General features: G+C 41.2%; 1 protein-coding gene across 3 annotated transcripts in view; it reads left to right on the top strand.

Annotated features, from left to right (window-relative positions):
- Positions 1-7,965: 7,965 nt before the first annotated feature.
- The window catches only part of LOC106543699 (pericentrin), an 82,058-nt gene continuing 67,189 nt past the window's right edge, over positions 7,966-22,834 (top strand). For all 3 annotated transcript variants that reach the window (XM_087716650.1, XM_087716649.1, XM_087716651.1), the window contains exons 1-9: positions 7,966-8,091; positions 9,705-9,866; positions 10,174-10,429; positions 10,837-10,895; positions 11,691-11,865; positions 13,625-13,749; positions 14,238-14,328; positions 21,220-21,484; positions 21,982-22,069. In XM_087716650.1, coding sequence (XP_087572776.1) covers positions 8,029-8,091; positions 9,705-9,866; positions 10,174-10,429; positions 10,837-10,895; positions 11,691-11,865; positions 13,625-13,749; positions 14,238-14,328; positions 21,220-21,484; positions 21,982-22,069 — 1,284 coding nt within the window. In that variant the 5' untranslated portion in view covers positions 7,966-8,028. The remainder of the gene's footprint in view (positions 8,092-9,704; positions 9,867-10,173; positions 10,430-10,836; positions 10,896-11,690; positions 11,866-13,624; positions 13,750-14,237; positions 14,329-21,219; positions 21,485-21,981; positions 22,070-22,834) is intronic.

Genomic DNA, 22,834 nt, shown 5'->3' with positions numbered 1-22,834 from the left:
TATGTTCCTGGCACAGATGTGTCCAAAGGATTTCCCCACAGGCAAAATAGGATGGTAAAGTTAGATGATAATTCACCAGAGGGATGAAACAAAGCAGACACATGGTGGACATTGAGAAATCCTCAATCGTTTTTGGAATCATTTGTTGAAATGGTGTGACTTCAAGGTAGCCATTGTTGCAGAAAGAACTCCACCCACTGAGATGCTCTCATGACCTGCAATGGTTCTACTCCATCACACTCTAGAGTCAAGGAACTTTTGGTATAATGAACATAGTAGAAGCATTCCTAAAGTCCAACTTGATAAACAACCAAGACGTTTTCAGGTGTTCTTGTTCTGAAATTAGTAAAAAAGGAAATAATGTTTCAATGGTGTTGTAGCCCAAGCTCCCGTATCACATCATAATGGACAGCCATTGGTTGATTTGTGCACTAGAGGGGATTGGAGGGTGTGTATGGTACAGAAGAACCTCTGGTCTTGACCATAATTTGTTCCATAATTTTGGTTGCAACCTGATTAGGTCATGACCCAAACCCAACCAAAATTAAAGCAAAATTAATGCAATGGCCACATGAGGACGTTGTTGCTTGGTGCTTACAAAAAGATGTCCTGGAAGGGGAAATTGGCAGCGTCCATGGTTGATCACCACCCAAGTATGTGTTCGTGACCAGATTGAAAACTTTTGTGAATTTCGTGGTCAGAACCCGATTTGGTCATGGTCAGAAGCGTTCATGACCAGAGGTTCTACTGTATCTGCCATGACACTGAAACCTCAAGGTGTTTTGATGAAGGAGGACATGATGTTTGGGCTTGGTTTGCCTGAACGTATCTCCATGACAACAGGTTTGTGACTTTTCAGACTGACATTTTGTTGTTATAAGTACCCGCAAGCACAGCTGAATTGTTGAATTGGGCCCGGATCCTCGGTTTCTTCTAACTCTTTCAGAATTTCTGCCAATCCTTCCTGAAACTGGATGTTCGGCGTGTTTTCCAAAGACGAGCATGCAACAGTCAGTCCAAAGCTTAAGAGCAGAGTCAGGGTTGTCAGCCAGTCCAAGGGTCGAAGGTTCAAATGTGAAATTAATACACAGGGATCACATTTGAGCTAACCCTCCTTTCCTGCTAAGAGCAGAGAGGGAGCCAAGTCTGTTCTGTAGGCCGTCACTCCTCAGAATGTTGTTGCAGCAAACTGCCACTGTCTGATTCTTTACTCTGTTGTTAGGCAACTAACCGAATGGAACTTTCCATATGCTCTCCTCTCTCCTTTCATGGGCCATGACTGGTCAATGCTTCAGGAGCCAAAATAAAACAGCCAAAGGGACAAAGCACAACCTAATCTTGCCCCCTTTTGGATATAACATGGTTTAGTTAGATCACCCTTGATCATAATTTGAACCATCTGAGATGTACATATTGACTTAATTCCTTGAATAAAATTGTTGTCAAAGTGCATAATTTCCAGAACCTTAAACAAAAAAGACCAATTCCATTCAAAAGCTTTCTCTGCAAAACATGCCTTGTTTTTTATGTTGTAAATATCCTATGGCATCCAATAAAGTTCTCTTTGATTAACAGAACAATAGAGCTGGAAGAGACATTGGATGACTTCTACTCCCACCCACCCTGCTCAAGAAGAAGACCCGACACCATAACTGGCTGTCCAATCTCTTCTTAAAAACCACCAGTGATAGTGCAGCCACGACTTCTGGAGACAAGGCGTTCCAGTGATTAATTGATTTGGAATTTCTGAAATAGGCTGAATTCAGATCCCCCAACAAATTCAAAACCACTAAAACCATTTCTGGGGTAGGACTCTCAGCCAAAAAGCAGATGAGACCACCACGTATAGGAATATCAATCCTCTCATTCCCACCATCCAATCAGAGCTGAAGGAGCTTTTTGGATGAGAAGGGAAACATCTTCTAAGACTTGATTGGTTCTTCTTTTTAATTTGCCTTCTGCAGGTACTTAATAAAGCCTGAAATCTCCTCATTAACTGGTGTGTTCATTGTGTTTGGATATCTTATCTCATTTATCCGGCCCCTGGGTCATTGCCTGATACTTGGCGAAAAACACACAGACAGACACATAAACATATCTGATTTATCATATCAAATGTATTTTCTTTCAATAACAAAGTAAATTTACAATCAAACAAAGGAGACCTGACAAACTTTCAGAAGCAATTGTGGCAATAGACCAGGATCTCTGGTAAAACAGTTTCTCACCAGAAATCAACTGTACCCATATGGTATCTGGGGCGGACCATCAGAATGGGTCTGGCCTTGTATCGGCAGCCCGAAGCAGCACTCCCGAACCATCAAGTCACACTATGGCATATGCCAAGGATAGGAAGCGTTGCTTGGTTTTCTGCCCAGTGACCTCCCTGTCTGAGGAAAGATGCTGGAGAGGAGCACAAGCCCCTTGCCACTTGATCTGTGAGGGAAGAACCCAGGCTCTGCTCTCCCCACGTGAAATGGAGTGCATCATCTCCATGCCAGGTGTAGCCTTCCTCCCAAGACCTTTTTCTAGAAAACCAGTGTTCTGTGTTTGCTTGCTGATTCCACAGAAAAGACTGCTAGTATTTGGGCACCAGTTTGGCTGAACCGGTCCGAACCATTAGGAACCCACCTCTGCTAGAGATCTATGATATGAAATCAAATGATACAGAGGAAGATTAACTTTGAAGCATAACAAGAGAGAAACATGTTTTCTCCAAAGAAGGTTTTTGCCAATGGGAAACAGTTTGGGCATTTTATTATTTTATAGGAATTGATTTTCTTTGGTGTTTATTTTTCAGTACTGTTCAAAGTATTTTTCAGTCTCCCTCTCTGGAGTATCAGATTCAATGAGTTGCTTGAGTCTTCCACTTGTGTATGTTGTTTTGCTCATCTAATCATCTCCTGCTGATGGATGACTAGACTAGACCCTGGAGAGGGAAATAAGTGAGTGCAAAATGGTAACAATTGCAAGACAAAGTTGTGATTAATTAAATAAGAGAAGGCTGTGGAGGGCTACTTGCTCAAAGATCCCTCAAAATTTAAATACACATGAGCTAAATACATTACATATCACACTACCATGAATGCGGATCACACAGATGAATCCCATCTATTTAATATAAATGAAATAAATCCTAAAATCCTAAATCCTATTTCTCAACATATAGAGCAGTGGTGGGATTCAAATAATTTAACAACCGGTTCTCTGCCCTAATGACCAGCTGGGTAGGCGTGGCTCGATGGTCATGTGACTAGGTGGGCATGGCCAGCTCAACATCATTCACGTTGATGGGCGCTTCGCCTTAGCTGTTACAATGTCATAAGGGTTAACCAGAGAGGCAGTTTCTGTAAGGAGGGCAATAAAGATTAGGCTAGAAACAACACCAGAATGTTTCCTTCCTGCCTTCCTTACATGATTAGCCCTGTAAAGCGGAAAAAAACAAAGCAAGATTTCTTCCAACAAGTGGTTCTCCGAACTGCTTAGAAAGTTAACAACCGGTTCTCCCAAATAGGTGCGAACTGGCTGAATCCCATTACTGATATACAGTAAAGTATCTCAGCCATTTACAAAAGGAAGGCAATGCATTCCTCCTGTTTAATAAAAGCTGTGGTAGCATATGGTTAGATTGAAGTATTGCAGGCTAACTCTGCTGACTGCCAGGAGTTTGATCCTGACCAGCTCAAGGTTGACTCAGTCTTCGATTTTTCCGGGGTTGGTAAAATGAGGACCTAGATTGTTAGAGGCAATATGCTGACTCTCTAAACCAGGGATGTCAAACTTGCAGCCTGCAGGCTGGATGCGTTACATGCTGGCTATGTCCATGCTAGTTTAGCGATGAGGAAAAAAGTCATGATACATCACACGATCATGTCGCAATAATATGAGTTTGACACCCCTGTTCTAACCTACTTGGAGAGGGCTATAAAAGCACTATAAAGTGGTATATAAGCATAAGTGCTATTGCAATTGTTAGTGTTATAAGCTTAAGTGTTATTGCTATAACACTGAATCAAGGTTGACTCTGCCTTCCGTCCTTCCAAGGTCAGTAAAACGAGGACCCAGATTGTTGGAGAAAATATGCTGACTTTATAAACTGCTTAGAGAGGGCTGTAAAACACCATGAAGCAGTATATAAATCTAAGTGCTATTTCTATTGATTAATCTCCCAATCCACTAGCCCTAACCTACATGTTGCCATTGATGTATGTTAGCTGTAACTGGAAGAGGAAAAGGACCATCTTCCTGTCGTGGCTCTTGTAAAATATACATCACCATCTTTAGAACTGGAAGTGAATTCTTGTACAAAACCCCTGAAGCACAGCATGATTTTATACACTGGTGCAGGCCAGGTTGCATGCTTTTATAAAGCCCTCAGTTTTGGCTGGCAGATGTTATTTAGAGACAGGTTGTTGCCCATCATTATGAGAACTTAATATTTACATATTTCCATTGTTTTGTTTTCTATTTTTTGGGAAAGGTGTTAATTTGGAAAGGGTATTTCAATCTGTCCCATAAAAATTCAGAAGGTTAATACTTTTGTGGCACATATTTTTTCATTTGTATTTACCAGTCCATTTCTTTAATAGATTGCTAACTGATGAGCTAATTTGTAGGATCCGTCATCGCAATTAATTAATACACTTAATTGTGATATAATGGATTAGACAGACAAATCTATCTCAGATGTGTGGTATGTGTTTAAGATAAAATGTGGGAGTCTCAAAATGTCTCATTCAGTTAATAAACAGACTTCTATTCTGGCTATTCAATTCAATTCAATTTATTAGATTTATAGGCCGCCCAATCCCGGAGGACTCCGGCCGGCTTACACAGAACAAGAAAAGAAAAACAAACAAAATAAAAATAAAAAAAATTAAAAATTCTCCAACACGCATATGTTCTGATTGGGGCTGGACCCTACATAATAAGATCAACAGCCCCAGGCCTGCCGGAACAGCCAGGTCTTAACAGCTTTTCTGAAGGCCATGAGGGTGGGTGAGATCCGGACCTCTGGGGGTAACTGATTCCACAGGGTCAGAGCAGCCACAGAGAAGGGTCTCCTCCGAGGCCCCACCAGCCAACACTGTCCGGTTGATGGCGTCCTAAGGAGGCCCACCCTGTGGGATTTGACATGATCAAATGTAGCATCAATATATATGGTGGTTTAGAGTTAAGTTCACTTAATTTGGCTAGTTCTTGCTTTGGAATTAGCATCTCCTTCGGGATTGGGCGGCATACAAATCCATTAAATCTTAATTGGGCGGCATACAAATCCATTAAATCTTAATCTTAAATCATTAAATCTTAAATCTCTTCCAAAGTTTTCTGTAAAAAATATTGCTTTTTGTAGAACTACAGTAGCCTAATTGTAAAATATTCATCTAGGTGGAGATCCATGTTGAAATGGTTGTGTTATGGGTATCCCCCATAAGGTTTCAACAAAGACAATTAGGGGACTGGAGGCTAAAACAAATGAAGAACGGCTGCAGGAACTGGGTATGTCTAGTTTAATGAAAAGAAGGACCAGGGCAGACATGATAGCAGTGTTCCAATATCTCAGAGGTTGCCACAAAGAACAGGGAGTCAAGCTATTTTCTCCAAAGCACCCAAGGGCAGGACAAGAAGCAGCGAGTAGAAAATTATCAAGGAGAAAAGCAACTTAGAACTAAGGCGAAATTTCCAAACAGTTTCATTAATCAGTGGAACAACTTGCCTCCAGAAGTTGTACATGCTCCAACACTGGAAGTTTTAAGAAGAGATTGGATAACCAGAAGTGGTTAAAAATGTCTGAAGTGGTGTAAGGTTTCCTGCCTAAGCAGGGGGTTGGAGTAGAAGACCTCCAGGATCCCTTCCAACTCTATTCCAATATTCCTTGGAATGTCTTTGTTGAACTTCAACACCCACAACTAATAATGCAACAATGCCTGCTAGCAAATAAGAGGTTGTTTATTGGTTGATAAGAGTATGAGCTTGCTCTGATTGTTATCATACTTCTTTCCTTACCTGCACTCAGATAAGTATTAAATACCTCCAGCTGACAAAATACCACAGAATTCTTCTTGTCTGGGAACCTTAAGGAAATCTACCTGATCTCTTGCACACTATACTATGGTAAGATGACCAGACGTCCCAATTTCAGCGGGACAGTCACGATTTCTAACAATTTGTCCCGTGTCCCGGGGCGTTTTAAAAAAGTCCTGATTTTCTGGCTTCATGTTGAAAGCCCAGAGGATTTGCTTAAGAAATCCTAACTGGGGCAAGACAAAAGACACTCTGTCTAAACCTCTCTCTGTCTCAGTACGTTCATTGAAGATATTAAAATGTTAAAGCAAGAAAACGGACCCCCGCGCCCCTTTTACCTCATTTTATAAGAAAAAATGACCAAGTACCATAGAGCTGCAGGAAATACTTGGCTAGAGAGGTAGTGAGTGTTCCTTCCTAGATTTCCCAGAGGGAAGGGGCACGGAGGTTGGAGGTCGGTTGATGTGGGAAAAATGGTGGCAAAGTTTCTTTGAAAAATATTTCCCTGGGACTAATTTCACCATTTTAATTTGCTCAGTTCTTTGTATTAACATCTATATCATTCTGGATTGACTTGGAGTGCTCACTTGTGCCTGCTGGTAAGTTAGCTGGGTTTTTTCTTTTATTTTTTAATGTATTTTAAAATAATATTTTATTTATTGTGCATAGGATTTTTTAAAATAGTTTTATTCTGTGTAGAATTGTCTTAGACTATTTAAAAAAAGATTCTATCCAAAATAAATTGAAGTGAAACCATTTTTAAAAATTCTATGCACAATACTTTGAAATATATTGTGCATAGAATTTTTAAAAATAATTTTACTTTAATTTATTCTGCGTGGAATAGTTTGAAATGTTTTACTTCAATTTATTCGGTGTGGATTCTTTTTTTAAATTGTCTTAGACTATTTAAAAAAAGATTCTATCCAAAATACCAGCTGCAGTTATTCACTTAAGAACTGTGGCAAGAAAGGTGGTATAGTGACCAAAGTTACAATGGCATTGAAAAAAGTGACTGATGACCATTTTTCACACTTAGCGGCCATTTTCACACTTAGCGATCGTTGCTGCATCCTCATGGTCATGTGATCAAAATTTTGATATTTGGCAACAGTTACAATTTATATTTGTAAATTGTAGTTATGTTGAAATAAAAAAAAATACAATACTATTTTTGCGTTATATGAAAAATTTTGTTGCTCCGTATAAAATTTTTAATCAACCCCCCCCCCTCAAAGGTGTCCCTCTTTACCAATCTGAAAATCTGGTCACGTTAGCATATACCCAATATATACACATACTGTATCTTATTTCTTCACTAGTGTACTAGATTGGAGTGTGATCGAGAAGTTATTGGACAGTAGAAATTACTAACGCTTTATTTTATTTATTTTCTTCCACAAAAGTAATACATCAACACGCCTTCCGAAAACACTCTGCAATTTCATTTTCTTTGCCCGCCCAATCGCAAACGACCTAGGATGGCTTATAAAGGTGAAAAAGAATATACACAGAAAACTACTATAGAAACGGCTGTGCCAATGACTTTGACTACACGATCGGCAGAAACAGGCTGATATGAATTCGTAGGGAATTTAATACGTAACTTTCTTTCCAGAGGCCGTTCTGACTCCATCTTTCCTATACAATACTGAAGCCTCTAGACAGGTTGTAGTTTCGAAATTTTGAGAATCGAAACCAAAATAAAGCTTTGTTTCCCCAAGGACCCCAAAAGAGCTTCGGAGTTCTAAGTGCGCCACCCCGCGGTTTTCCCCATTCGGCGATTACAGGCTCCGGAAGCTGCGCCGCAAGCTCAGTTTGGAGCATCGCGCCCTGCTATTAGCTCCCTATTGGTTCCCGGCGCTCCAATACAAGGCGCCGAGGCTGCTTCGCTTGGGCTTTGCAGGGCGCTTGGGTAGGAGGAGGGAGCCCATTGGCTGAAAGTTGGAGGCCTCCATGGGTTGCGCGACCGTTGCTGGCCGAGAGTAAGGGCGTCCGTTGGGTATGGAAGGGGAAGATCCGGCAGGGGTTCGAGAGGCTGATGGCAGCCCCGGCGCTCTTTCAAAGGTGCGTTGCTTTCCACTTGCTCTGGGCGGGGTGGCCGCAGAGTGCAGGCGCTTATTTTCCGAGCTGCCTGGGTTAGGGGGCGAAGGGCCGGACTCAATGCAGTAACAACTCCCGCCTTCTTAGGAGGTTCTCTTTCTTCAACTGGTCTTTCACCAAGGGGGTCTTGTGTGGTTTCCCTACCTCCCTTTCGCCGTTAGGAATGGCTGACAACTCTTCACCACTTAAGCGTATGCGCGGGCACACTACATCAGTCTGCCCTGCACCGATAGAAGAATACATTGATTTTGTGTGTTCTGCTGTTTTTGTGTTTTTGCGTTTCTTGTTTTCAGATGTTTTGAACAATTGTAAACTGCCCAGAGTTATGGGCCGCATATAAATAACATAAAGGTGAAGGTAAAAGGTCCCCTCGCACATATGTATGCTAGTCGTTCCCAACTCTCATCTCCGTTTCATAGCTGGCCGAAGACGTCTCCGTGGTCATGTGGCTGGCAGATTAAACGCACCTAATGCTGTTACCTTCCCACCAAAGGTGGTTCCTATTTTTCTGCTTGCAGTTTTACATGCTTTCAAACTGCTAGGTTGACAGAAGCTGGGACAAGTAACAGGAGCTCACTCCGTGGCGCTAGGGATTCGAACCACCAAACTACCGACTTTTCTGATGGACAAGCTCAGCATCTTAGCCACTGAGCTGCCATATTCCTTTTAATAACATAAATAACATTACAGTTATTTTTATTAGAGGTATTTTAGAGGGAAAAGGCCCTAAAATTGGATTAATATACTGTTAATAGTTACAGAGTACCCTATGCTGGCCATGGTGTGTTGGTCCAGCTGCTTATATTACACACATATTATATTTACATTCTCTGTCAGTATTTTAAAGCAGTAAATATAAAAAGCAAGACTTCCTTAAGTAAAAGGAATTTGCTTTAGAAGTTAATTGAGGAACTGATTTAGCAGGGATAATCCAGAAAATCAGGGAAATGAAGATGCGCATCTTAAAATTAATCTCTTTAACTAAAGAAAAAGAGAGTAGTTGAAGTCATAATAAAGATGCTGCAAGATTTCAGAATACTTCGAATTCATAGCAGAATTTTATAGTAACAGCCATGGGATAAATAACGATGCTAATCATTTAATTATAGCAAATATTAAAAACTATCTTAGTGTAGTATGCAAATGATACACAAATCAAACTGTTGTAATCTTGGAGGAAAAAAAGTAATGTACATTTTAATAATACTTTATGCTGTTATCAGAAGAATGAAGGGATATCTGGATAGCTTGGTGATTTGAAGTAGAACAGTGTGCATTCCTGATCCAATTTATTTAAAGTCAGCAGGAAAAATGACCAACCTCGAACAGTAAAGCATATTGCTGATGAAGAAAACTCATTTTTTTAAAAAGACTGTAAATTCAGTTCTAATACTTAAAGTAGTCTTGAAGTTGGAGTTACTTAATTCCAAGTATATGTTTACTGCAGCTGCTGGATCTCAGGGTTATAATAAAAAGCAAATTTTGTTTCCAACCTTGAAATCTGGTTATCATGTTTCTGATGGGTATGTGAATGTTCTAGTGTATAAATATATGTAATGCTCTTTACTTCTCCTTAGGCTCAGGAACAAGAACAAAGTTATGACATAGGTGAATGTTATAAGTGTCAAGATGAGAACAAAAACCTACATGCTAAACTGATGGAGGAACAAAAGCAGTTATTAGAAGACTTGCAACAAAAAGTGGAAACTACGTTTCAAGGGGAGCTGCAGCTAGCTGAGGTACCATATTCAATAGAATAATAAAGTCTTTGGCTATTGCAGATGTTAAATCCCCACTGATTGCAACAAATAGAGTTTTTAATTTGTGCCATTTATATTGTCGGCATGATGTTATACTAATTATGAAATCAAGCTGTGAGGAAACAGCATGCTGCCCTCAAAAACCCTAATATATAAACCTAATATATCTTCTGTTTTTAGTAGAAGCTTGATTCCAAGGAGCACAGCATTGGAACTCTAATACTGTGAGAAACTGATAGTTATAATAAAGCATATTCATTCATATGCTGTCTTCTTTAATTTTTAGGTCCCAGATAATCTTAAATTGGAAGCTATAAGACTAAGTTCAAATAACATATGCACATCTCAGATGGAGCTAATGCAAATGAATCTGATAAAGGAGAAGGAAACTGCCTTAATGGAGCTTCGTGAAATGCTCAATGATAAGCATGCTCAAGAAATTGCAGTTCTGCAAAGTCGATACCATTTTGAATTGGAGCACGTAAACAAACAGAATCAGAAAGAAAAGGAAGAAATGGTTTTGAAACATCAACTTGACATGGGTATACAACTTACAGATTCTGACTCAAGAATATGATTAATAAAACACCAGATTTTTTGATGAGCTGATTTATTATCAGAAGCAATAAATAAACAGGAAGCAAAATGAATCCCAAATACTGTAATAATGGATCATGCAGTATATTCAGAGTGATTAAATACAATGAAATAAAAAATGAGTTGCCAGTAAAAATTTAAAAAATTAAATGAAATAAAAACATATATTTCAAGCTTTGTAATATTGTGACTATTTTGTGCAAGCTGAAAGGGAATATTAACAAGAAAGATGTGCAAAAATTTATACTAACTATGAAAATTAATGAAAAATGTGCTTTCACTACCAAATTTTAAAAAAAATATTCATTTGAACCTATATGTCAGTCCCATTCTGTTCCACTTCATTTGGCAGATGAAATGAAGAAGAAAATAAGTCTGGAAATGGAGGAGAAGCATATTCACGTTTTGGAGGTATTGTATGTAATTAGTTATTTTATTAAATAACATTTTCTATCTTAAATTAAAAGATCTGTTTTAATATTGTTCTGATATGAATATGCTAATTAAAAGCAGGTTATGTATATATAATTTTCAGATGTCAATAAGGTCTGTGTGTTCTCATTTCTAATGTAGGTTAAATTTCACACTACAGAAAATACTGCAGAAACTCACTCACTCTTGGCTATTGCCTCTCCTATCTTCATCCTAGCTACTGTTTTTCAATAGTTGATAGGTTGGCGATCAGTAGCTGGGAACCATTACAATCTGCATAACTCTGGGCTCTTCTGCCTTGGAGTGAGAAAATATACTCTATTAAAGACATGGAAAAAAGGATATATGTATGAAAGAAGGATGGGGTAAGAGTGCTAAGAAGAGTGACAAATGTTGCTGTTTCAGTTCTTCCAGAATGCCCCTTATGTAAGAGGCAAGTATATGAGTGAAATTGCCAATACCAGTCTTTCTAAGGTTATCTAGTTAAGGATATATTCAGAGTTCTGTGTTTCCCATTAGGAGACAGATTTCAGAGGTGCTAAAAGAATCCTGAGATGATTAGTAAGATGTTAGTGTTCTTGGGGGAAAAAGATAGGTTGTGTTTCATGTTTTGATAGAGGCCTTGCAATATAATCCTATTCTGTTTTTGTGAAGTCTTATAATGTAGTCGCTGGAACAGAGTAGAAGAGTTACTAAAATTACAAAGAATCCAATTTGGAAAAATGTTTTGTTAAGGTAATGGAATTTTCATTATTAAATTTAATTTCTTTTTAGACTCTTAAAAAGGAATGGGCCTTGAATGTAGATGTCAGTTTAAAAAATGTATCTGAAGAGTTATCTGTAAAACATCAGGCTGAACTGAACGAGCTGAAGCAAAACTTAACAGCAGAAACTGAAGAATTAAAGAAAACAATGGAGACACTTTCTCTTGAAAAAAGAGAGGCTGCAAGTAAGCACTTTATTTTGGGAATAATTTTCTCTCCAATATTTCTGTGCTCCCCAGAGAGGTCAAGAAATCAGCAAAATAATTTTTTTTTATTGTAGCATTAAAACAAGTAGATGTCTTTTACTGTTATCAGTTTAAAATATACTTCATTTATTTTGAAGTATGTTTTTCAAAAGTTGACTGGCATACAAAATGATGTGAAATTTGGTAACTAGGAACTAAAACTAAATATCAGAATCAATACTAGATACTCTATATAGGTTGACCTCAACTTATGGCGACAATGCTGCCGAAAATTTATGTTGCTAAGTGAATCACTGAAGTCGTTAAGTTAGGGACACAATTGTTAAGTGAATCTGGTTTCCCCATTGACTTTGCTTGTCGCAAAAGGGAATAACCTGATCCCCAGAGATACTGCAACCATAAATATGAGTCAGTTGTGAAGCATCTGAATTTTGATCATGTGACCGTGGGGATGCTGCAATGGTTGTGTTAAAAATTCATAGGTCACGTTTCTCAGTGCCGTTGTATTTTTAAATGGTCAGTAAACAAATTGTTTTAAGTTGAGGACTATCTGTACTAAATAATGTTGCTTTCTTCTTTGTCCCAGATAATCAAGATTTGCTTAGTCTTCTGCACTGGTAGGAAAAGTTATAGTGTGAGGTTTAGTCCAATTCTTACACAGTCACTATCACCTTCTGCCAATAGTTCTAAAGAATCTCAGTTTTATCCATGTCTTCTCCCCAGAGTTCTAGACACTATTTACCGGTAATGATGCATCTAGATTTTAATATTAAGTGTCTTTTCCCCTGTGAAGAAACAGCAGCATTGCTTGCAATGGGGTTTCTGGAGGACGATAGTCTCCAGGGACTTGGCTTATAGCAAAGAATATGTAAGACCTCATAAGCCCCTGTGCTCAACTGAAAATAAGATATTTAATTTTTCCTGATTGTATTGTTTAAAGTATCCCATACTGATTTGAATAAGGATGATTAAATATCTATTTAGTGAAGAATATTTATGAGTTGATTAGCTCTTTATTCTTGGTATTGGGTCAAATCCTCACTTTTGTTCTGCCAATTTTGTTCCAAAGGAATGGGGAATAGTAATGTTCTTTTAAGCTTTATACCATAAAACATAGTCAATTTGAAACTCAAGTGGGGAAACAAAACATGTTTTTATTTCATGCAAATTCCTTGCTAGGATCATTTTATTTTGGTATTTTATGTGGCTTGTTTCACTGTTTTTCATTACATTTAAATGTATTCTGTCTACCAGCATATCCCTTTCATCTCCATATATATCCATTCTAGAAAAGCTATCCAAGTTTATTTTGTACCTAAACTGCTAACCACTCTCCTTTACAGCTATCCCTTTTGCCTTTTGTTGTTTTTTCCAGGTGTGATTCATCTATATGTTATATAGTACTGTATGGAGAAGATGCTTGAAATAGCAATTTCCCATTTCTTCCTATTATATCTATTATACATACACAAACATGCCTACACACCACCGACAAGCATATAATTCTTTTTGTAATAGCCTTTTCTGTTTTTTGATTGCTCCAAAAATTTCAATGATTTGTTTTTTAAAAGTTAAATAAAATTATACAAACTAAACCCATAAAATTCACTCCTATTTTCCTACATCTCTTCAGAATTCTCTAGTTCTCTACTTCTGATACTAAAAAAGATAGTTTAAATGAGTCATCCCATCTTATAATACAAGAATGTTTATAACAGAACTCAACATTATTTTGTAGCGGAACATAAAAATCTAGAAAATAAATACCATCTAACCATGAAAACACTGCAGATCAAGCATGAAAAAGAAACGCAAGATATAAAAGAACAAAACAGGAAACAAGTAGAAGAGTTGCAGCAGGAGGTAAATATGTATTATGGACACAGTATTTGATAAAGACAAATCCTCTTGGGAGTCAATATTTTAAAATGTTCTGCAGAATTGTGCCTTACTGCAACACAAAACCATAAAGGGAAAGAAGCATTCTGTCCTTTCAATGTATAAAAATCCACTGGTCTGACAACACTTAGAAATTCACTTCTCTGTTGCAATTTTTGACATTGTCCTACTTCACACTTTGAGTATCCCTATTACTGTCCATAATGTCAAGGATTTTAAGCTATTTCAGATTTTCTAGAGCTGTGGAAGAAAATACTTTAGTGCTAGTGTTCCTAATCACTATGTACATGTAAAGCTAGCTCAACTCCCAGTGTCTCAACAACAGTATATAAATCTTATTTAAAATTTCCTACTCTGGCATAATTTGGTATAACCTTGTCTGGTATATCCTGATGGTCTCCCCATGCAAGTAATCACCAGGCCTGGTCTTATTTCATAATTATATTCTATAGATACAGAAACTAAAGGCAGAATCAGAAGAAGAAATGACGCAACTTTGGTCACAATTGGATGGCGCAAGGGCAAGTCGGCAAGAATTAAGTGGTAGGTTTAAAATTGGGAAATTGTAAATTGTAATTAAAATAGATATGCTATAATTTAGTGAATATATTTTGTTTTATGTTTACCAGTGTCATATTAAAGGAATGATTGTTTTAGTATCTTATTGTATACTTAGAAAAGGAATTATTAATAGCTTCTTTTAAATTATATTTAAATTAACCACATTTTAAATTATATTTGGAAATAGATACATTTTTTTCATGTTCAAAAGTGTGGGTCATATGTATCATAAACTCACTTGTAAATTTTTAATTCCAATTCACAGTAATGGTTGTTGTTCAGTTCCTAAGTTGTATCTCATTCTTCACAATTCTCCCAGGCTCCCTGATCCTCCACTCTCCATGTTCATGTTCACTGGTTGATGATATTATCTAACCATCTCATCCTCTGTTGTACCCTTCTCCTTTGGCCTCCAATCTTTCCTAGCATCAAAGTCTTTTCCAATAAATTCTCTCTTCTCATTAGGCGGATAAAGTATTTAAGATTCAGCGTCAATATCTCTCCTCCTTATAGTAATGATATTTGATTCATATAGGCCTGAATGATCTGGAGTCAGAGAGGATTACTGTGTCTCCGAGGTGGGGCGTGGGAGGAGTCCCTGATGGGTATTGTCATGGCCCATTTGCCCGGAGACTGAGGTAAATCTGAGGACACTCCCTCTGCTCCTCCTTCTGACTCCCCAGATTAACCTCAGTCTCCAGCCCAAAAGGAGCTAATTTGGTGACTCTCCGGATTACTATCCTTATTTCACTTCCTAATTCTTCCTAAGTCTCCTACCTCTCTCTCCTGTGCTGCCCTAACCTCATCTTAGCACGAGCTGCACTCGCTGCAATCTTGCAAGGCCCGAGCCACCGGTATCCGGGGGGGGGGGGAATCTCAGGCCGCGAGCTGCGGACGATCCCACACGGTATCACCAAATCATTGAGGACACCATGTATTCTTCAGGCGACAGATCATGGCATGGGGAGAGCAACTCAGTCAGAGCTGCCTCGGGCAATCAGACTGCATGGTTGGTGGTCACCATTTTGAATTGAGGGTGCATGCGCAAAGCATAAGGAGGTGCACTGGTTTCAGTCGCCGCAAGCGCTTCTACCATCACGTTCGCCCAGGAGGGCTCGTTGGGCCTGTGCTCTGCCAGTAATCCAGGCAGTGCACCGGTCTCCCTTCGACCCGCAGATCGGCGGGCGGCTGAGAAGAGCATGGATTCGAAGGAGCACCGAATCTGCACAATAGCGGAGAGACCTGGGATCCTCGTGAGTGGAGGTAGAGAGAGACAACAAACCATGAGTACTGCGATGGCGGAGGCCACCAGGAGCAGAGGAGCGGCTGGTAGGAGGGCCAGGAGGGGAGGGCCCAGGCAGGAGGTCCCCTTAACTAGAGCGGCTGGTAGGAGGGCCAGGTATATCATCAGCCCTTCCCCAGCCAGATCACATTCCCCTCTCAGGCCCTCTCCTTTGGCTGAGGATCCTGGCTCTCAGGGCACATGGAGAGACCTTAGGGAGGGCAGGTCCTTATCCCCTCCCTTATCGCCCTCCCACTCTCCAAGGGCAAGGGATGATCCCTTTGGCCGCAGGGCAACGAGTTCCCCCAGGCAGCACTTGGCTCCTCGATCTCCTGGCATCAGAGATGACCTGGAGCCCCCAAGCCTTTCTTCTGCCTACCCAGAACTCTGTGACAGCTTCCAGAACGTGATAGCCAGAGCGATTGCGGATGGTATTGCTTTAGGCATGCAACACCAATTTCAGGGAGCCAGGCTCCACGAGAGCAGACAGTCCAGCCCAAGCCTTCAGTCCCCAGAGAGCTCAGAGCTTCTTCCCCCTCCACTGCCAGAAAGGGCTCAGAGTCAGAGGGGGAGGAGCAGAAGGATATTGGGTTCTCAGAGGATGAGCATGCCCTAACCCCAGAGGCCCCAACCATCATGGGCCTATTTCCTCCATCATTCAGTTCCTTGCTACGCAAGGCCAAGGCAGCAGCAGACCTGGATTCCACACCAATTCCTAGCCAGAACCCCACTACTCCCAGCACTAGCGGGGGAAATAAGGGTCCTTTCCACAGCCCCAGGTGGAAAAGGAGGAGATCCCCACTCCAGACCACTTCTGGAGGTTCTCAAGTCTCAGTGGTCTAGGCCCGGTTCCTTTTCCATCCCAGGGAGCAATGATTGCAGATTTTATAATTTTAATGCCTCTTTCACCCAAGCCTTACAGGTTCCTTCCGTGGATGCTCCAGTGGCTGCCTTGGCTTCCTCCTCTGCTGTGGTGACAGGGGATATATCTTAACTGCCTGAGGGCAGAGGACAGAAGAGTGGAGCTGGTCATGCGTAAGACCTTCCAGGCTGTCTCATGAGTGATCAGGGCGGTGGTCGCCACTTCTTCCTTCAACAAGTCCATCCTTCTATGGCTGGAGCAGATCCGAGACAAGACACCAGCATCGGATGTGAGGCTACTACAGGACATTACGAAATTGATGGCGGCCACTCAATTATCGGCGGATGCTACCCTGGATGTGGTAAAGTATTCTTTCAGGGCCTTCTCATCCTCAGTGGCATCCAGACGTCTACTGTGGCTATGCCACTGGCAGGCTGAGTTCCGGGCAAAGTGGCATTTGGCAGAAGCAGAGTACATAGGGGACAAACTATTTGGCCCTTCCCTGGATCCCATCCTTATCGAGGACAAGAACAACAGGGGACAAACTATTTGGCCCTTCCCTGGATCCCATCCTTGTCGAAGACAAGAACAAGCGGAAGGTCTTCCCATCCACGTCCAGACGTTCAGACCACCGGGCGGTGCCTTACTACAGAAAACACTTCTATCGACTTCCCAAGCAGGACTTCCAGAAGCAGAGGTACTCTGCTCCCAGGTATCCCAGGCAGGGGGACAGGCAATTTTCCAGGGACAGATATAGGTTCCAGCAGCCTGACAAGCAGTCCTTTCGAGGGGTGGGGAGGTCGCCACTTCCACAGAGCAAAGTGATTTGGGACCTTTCCTTGTTCGCGGACCGCTGAGAGGGCATCACCACAGATGCTTGGGTCCTCCAGACAGTCAGGTTGGGGCTCCACCTGGAGTTCCGTTTCCAACCCCCAAATAGATTCCGCATCTTTCTCTCCTCCAAGAAACCGGTCAAGCACTTCCTCATGCGCAAAGCCATTTGTCATCTGGAGATTAATGCAGTAGAACCAGTCCTGGGGGGGAGAAAGAATCAGGGTTCTATTCCCACCTGTTCCTGGTTCCCAAGAGCTCAGGGGGGTGGGGAGCCATACTGGATCTCAAGCTGTTAAATTCCAGGCTTATTTACCATAAATTTAAAATGGCTTCCCTCAAGTCTATCCTGGAGGGGATCAGATGGGGGGACTTCCTAGCCTCCATCGATCTCATGGAGGCGTATCTCCACATCATGATTGCCCTGGATCACTAGGTTCCTCAGGTTCTCTTACGGCGGCTCCCATTACCAATACAGGGCCCTCCCCTTCGGGTTGGCCTCTGCCCCCAGGACCTTCACCAAGATGCTGGCCGTGACCGCGGCCCACCTTCATTGCATCCCGGTTCGTTTACATTGTTGCCTGGATGATATCCTCGTCCTAGCCTCCTTGGCTGCTCGAGCAGAGGGGGATCTCAGTCCCACCATTAGCACCTTACGGTCCCTAAGGTTCTCTGTCAACCTCGAGAAGAGCCATCTAGTCCCTTCCACTAGATTCCAGCATCTGGCCAAGGGTTCCCTATTCAGGGAACCAGACAGGCTGGTCCTAACGACAAATGCAAGCCTGTTCAGTTGGTGGGGCTCACCTGCAGTCCCAGTTGACCCAGGGCCGGTGGACGCTGATGGACCTGCGGAGGAACATCAACTGGCTGGAGCTCAGAGCAATTCACCTAGCTCTTGGGCGGTTCAAGAAGATGGTCGCCAAAAGTCACATTCTGGTGCTAATGGACAATGTAGCAGCCAAGGCCCACTTGAACAAGCAGGGTGGCACTCACTCCGTGGCACTGCGCGACAAGGGAAGACATCTGGGGAACTGGGCGGAGCGGAACCTCCTGTCGCTTGAGCGGGAGCAACTAAGGGACGCTCAGATTTCCTCTAGAGTCATCAGGACCATTGAGGCTCTAGGAGGAGATCCACCACCCGCATCTATGATGCGACCTAGACCTTCGAGGCATGGTGTCGGATTGCTCAGGTAGATCCGTCGTCGGCTTCAGTCCCTCAGGTACTGGAATTCCTCCAGGATGGTCTGGAGAAGGGTCTGGCACACAGCACCCTCAGAAGGCAGGTCTCCACCCTAGCCACTATCCTTGGAGGGGGGGGGGTCCCAGTCCCTGTCCCAGTTCTCGGTCATTAAGAGGTTCCTCCGAGGGGCAGCTAACCTTCGGCCTCTGGTGATCCACCGTTTTCCCTCTTGTGACCTCCCCACGGTGCTCCAGGCGTACCTGGAGACACCTTTCGAACCTGTCAGAGAGGTGAGCCTACAATTCCTTACCCTCAAGGTGGTCTTCGTCGTGGCGATCACCTCTGCCAGGTGATCCGAACTTAATGCTCTATCTACCAGGGCGGACCTTTGCTCCTTCCACAGCAACAGGATCGTGCTCAGACTCGATCCAGCCTTCATGCCTAAGGTCAATTCCCCCTTCCATAGGGGCCAGGAGGTAATCGTCCTGGATTTCTGTCCTTCCCCCTCAACAGAGAGAGAGAGGTCCTGGCACCACCTGGACGTAAGAAGGGCACTGTGCATTTATCTCAAGTGCACAGCCGCCTTCAGGCGGACGGAGGCCCTCTTTGTTTCCTTCCATCCCTCGGCCCGGGGAGCCAAGGTCTCCCCGACCACCATCAGCAGATGGATAAGGTTACCCATCTCCAAGGCCTACAAGGCTCGAGGGCTGCCAGTGCCGCAGGGCATCACTGCTCATTCCACTCGGAGTGCTGCCACTTTAGGGACACCCATCGAGGACATCTGCAGGGCTGCCGCCTGGTCCTCACCTTTACCCTTCATCAGGCACTACCAGCTAGATGCGTATGCCTCGGCTGAGGCATCCTTCGGGAGGAGGGTCCTTCAGGGTGTTCTGGACACTCAAGAGACTCAAGCCCAATGATCCCTCCCATGGACATCTAGCTTTGGTATGTCCCATCAGTGACTCCTCCCATGCCCCACCTTGGAGACTGTCAGTTGGTCTTACCTGAACTGAATGTCTCGAGGGTGGCGGGGAGCAGTCACTTCCCGCCCATCAGGCACGCCTGCGCCAGGGCCTGAGTGGGTTAGCTACAGGTCAGTCAGGGACCTGGGAGTGGGTTGGGTGGTCTCTGTCCCTTCCTTCCCAGGTTCTTCTTCGACTGGACCACTGGTTAATCTGGAGAGTCAGAAGGAGGAGCAGAGGGAGTGTCCTCAGATTTACCTCAGTCTCCGGGCAAATGGGCCGTGACAATACCCATCAGTGACTGCTCCCACACCACCCTGGAGACATGCAGTTCAGCTAAGACCAACTGACATTCTCATACACATTTTTTCCCATTTACTCAAAATCAATCTTTGGTAATCTTGCTTAGTTATCTTTCACCTTTTAAAGAGCACTTGATGCTGTAATTGCACAAAGCAAAACTATTCAGTAATACTTCCATAGATAGGGAATTCTCCCAAGAAAATTAATTGGACAGATATAATACAAGATGTATTAATCATGACATTGTTTTGATTTATTTAACTTGATAGAATCAATGCAAGAATGATATTAAGCATTTGTGTCATGAGATCTCAAAATCTGGTATTTATTCAAATAATGACCTAAAGTACACCTCCAGTAACTTTCTATACAGTAATTAAAGTATACTTAGCCTTGACTTGATTTGTAGTTTTGTAGATCATGTCTACAAGTGAAACAAAGTATTGCATTTTTTTATGTAGAGAATTTAAAGAAATTCAATAAGACATTTCTTTCCTTCTTTAGGAACTCTCTTTTAAGGATCTGATAGAGCATAATGGAATTACTATACCTTTATCAATTGGAATTGCACAACTAATTCATCCTAGGTTACGAGACCCCAATCTGGTTTTCTAACTTAATGCAGAATGTGCTACTTGTAACCTTGCATTACATGTTATTCCCAAAGCCCTTCTAAAAATACGTTTTAAATAAATAGTAAAATATTATGGAGTAATATTAATTTAATTTTGCAATTTTAGTTTTTGTTCTGGTCCCCTAATTTTGTACAGTGCAATTTAGTTATACCATAGAAAGAATAAGTGTTTATTATTATTTGCCCAGAAAGCATTGCAGGCCTCTCCCCTGAGAAATGAAAAAATAACAGTTAAAAATGGGTGTCAGGTTATCATTTGGGATCTAAGATGTTTCTTTGATCTGAAAAGCTGACTTGAATCTTTGTAATCTGACAGCCATATATGTCTGATGAATAAAATAAAACTACTGTCATATCCGTTCCCTATGTAGAGTATAGATTTGAGTTGATTAAGCAATCATTGGTATCCTGTAAAATTCAAATTTGCAAGATAGAATGAGGAGGCTTTTGAAAGAAAAAACTGATGAAAAACAGTTTATTCATTTATTTATTCAGTTTATTCTCATATTATTTCTTTTCAGAGGGCCAGCTGAGAAAATCAAATTACATTACAAACTTAAGCTGAAATCATTATATATATATATATATGTTTGTGTGTGTGTGTGTGTGTGTGTGTATGTATGTATGTGTATGTATACACATACATACATACAAACATACACACACACTGTGTGTGTGTGTGTGTGTGAATGAATGTACAGTATCCTATTGAACATTCCTATTGAATGTTTTTGTAATGAGATCACCATATTCAGAATTAATTTTAAAAAATCAGCTGAATTAATATATTTAAAGTGAACAATATTTTTTACCCATCAGAACTGAAAATACAGCTGCTTGCTCGTACCTCACATGTGGAAGAACTGGAATATCTAAAAAAAGATTATCAACTTAAATGGGATAAAAAAAAGACTGAACATGAAATTGAGTTGGAACAACTAAGACTTTATTTTGAACAGAAATTAAAGTCTGTGGAAGAAAATTACAGAGAAGAATTAACAATGTTGCATCAGAGATTGCAAGAAGTAAAAGATTATTCCATAGAGGAGATGGAAAAATCACAAGAACAAGATATGGAATTTGGGTGAAGCTAATAATTTAATATTGCTATTCTGCTATTGGTTCCACCTCAGTAAGCCTTAAATCCTAGTTTAGAATGAATATAGTAATTATCTTAATTTCTTGTTAAAGAAAACTTTTTAGTTAGCCATGTTCACTAAGAATAGGAAAAGGTACTATGACTCCAGTTTATACGAGAATAGCTTTCAAGTGACACTTGAGCAATTATTCCTCTATTCTACATATATTGGAATTTTAGAATTTTACTGAGCAAAGTGTGAAATTAGCTGTATGTTACTAACTTGTGTCTTCTAACTATGATAAGTGAACATGAATTAGGAAATCCATATAGCTTTACTTGATGCTAGTAGTTTCTTATTTGATTCATCATAGGTTACAATATTGATACATATGTGAGGATTTTAAGATTCGGATTGTAATTCAGAAAGTTTAAATTATTCTGTTCTTAAAAGAATACTAGCTAAAGTTATTTTTCTGAATTATTCCATATATTTTATATAGCCCTTCTATTACACTATTGGAAGAAATGACAGAAAGAGAGAGATTGGATTTGTTTGAACAGTTAACTCAGCAATTGGAGCACTATAAGGTCAGTTACCAAGCAATAAATAGTATTTGAAAGTTATTTAGCTCCTCCATACTACCTGATTTCTATAGAGTAAAGATTTCAGGGTACGATTTGCTGAGAACATGCCCTTACAGTGGAGCTTCCCACTTGCAGGCTGCCTATTACTGAAATTAGAAAAGAGTGTTCTTGTTTCTGTTTTAAATGGTTAGGTTGAATAGTCAACAGTTCAATTACAGATAGTATTTGACTGATAACCTTGATGGAACTTCCCCATTACAGTCAGAAGTCATGACAGCCATTAAGTGAAGCATCCATGTGCTTGCGATCCCCCTCCCTACTCTTTCCAATGCAATCATTAAACATGTGCAAGGGAGGCGCTGGAGGACTAGTAAAGGACACATGCCAGGACTCCAGAGGCTTCCCCAACCCACTGAGGCATTCTGTGCTCTACTTCCCACCCCTTAGAGTCCCTACAAGTCTTGGGCCTGCTTCCCACCCCATTGGATCCCAGACCCTCCTCACCTTGCATCATCTATCACACACAGCTTTCAAAGATCTCCAAAGCTTGGAAGAAGGACAAACTATTATGTTCCTGGGCCACATGACATGGTTTCAGAAGTGGTTGCCATTTGGGGGGCGGCTGCACTGAATTGCAGGCACTCCAAAATGGCAGCTACTTCCAGGGTTGTGCCACATGACCCAGAAACGGAATGGCCTTCTCTGCTTACTCAAGCTGTGGATCGCTGCAGATCTTTCCAGAGCTCACATTAGAGAAGCAGGGCAGCC

Source organism: Thamnophis sirtalis, unplaced genomic scaffold (assembly GCF_051295495.1).
Source record: "Thamnophis sirtalis isolate CommonGarterSnake01/CBP01778 unplaced genomic scaffold, rThaSir2_p1.2 scaffold_5, whole genome shotgun sequence".
In the NCBI taxonomy this organism is placed as follows: Eukaryota; Metazoa; Chordata; class Lepidosauria; order Squamata; family Natricidae; genus Thamnophis; species Thamnophis sirtalis.
This window is presented reverse-complemented; position numbering and strand designations above follow the sequence as displayed.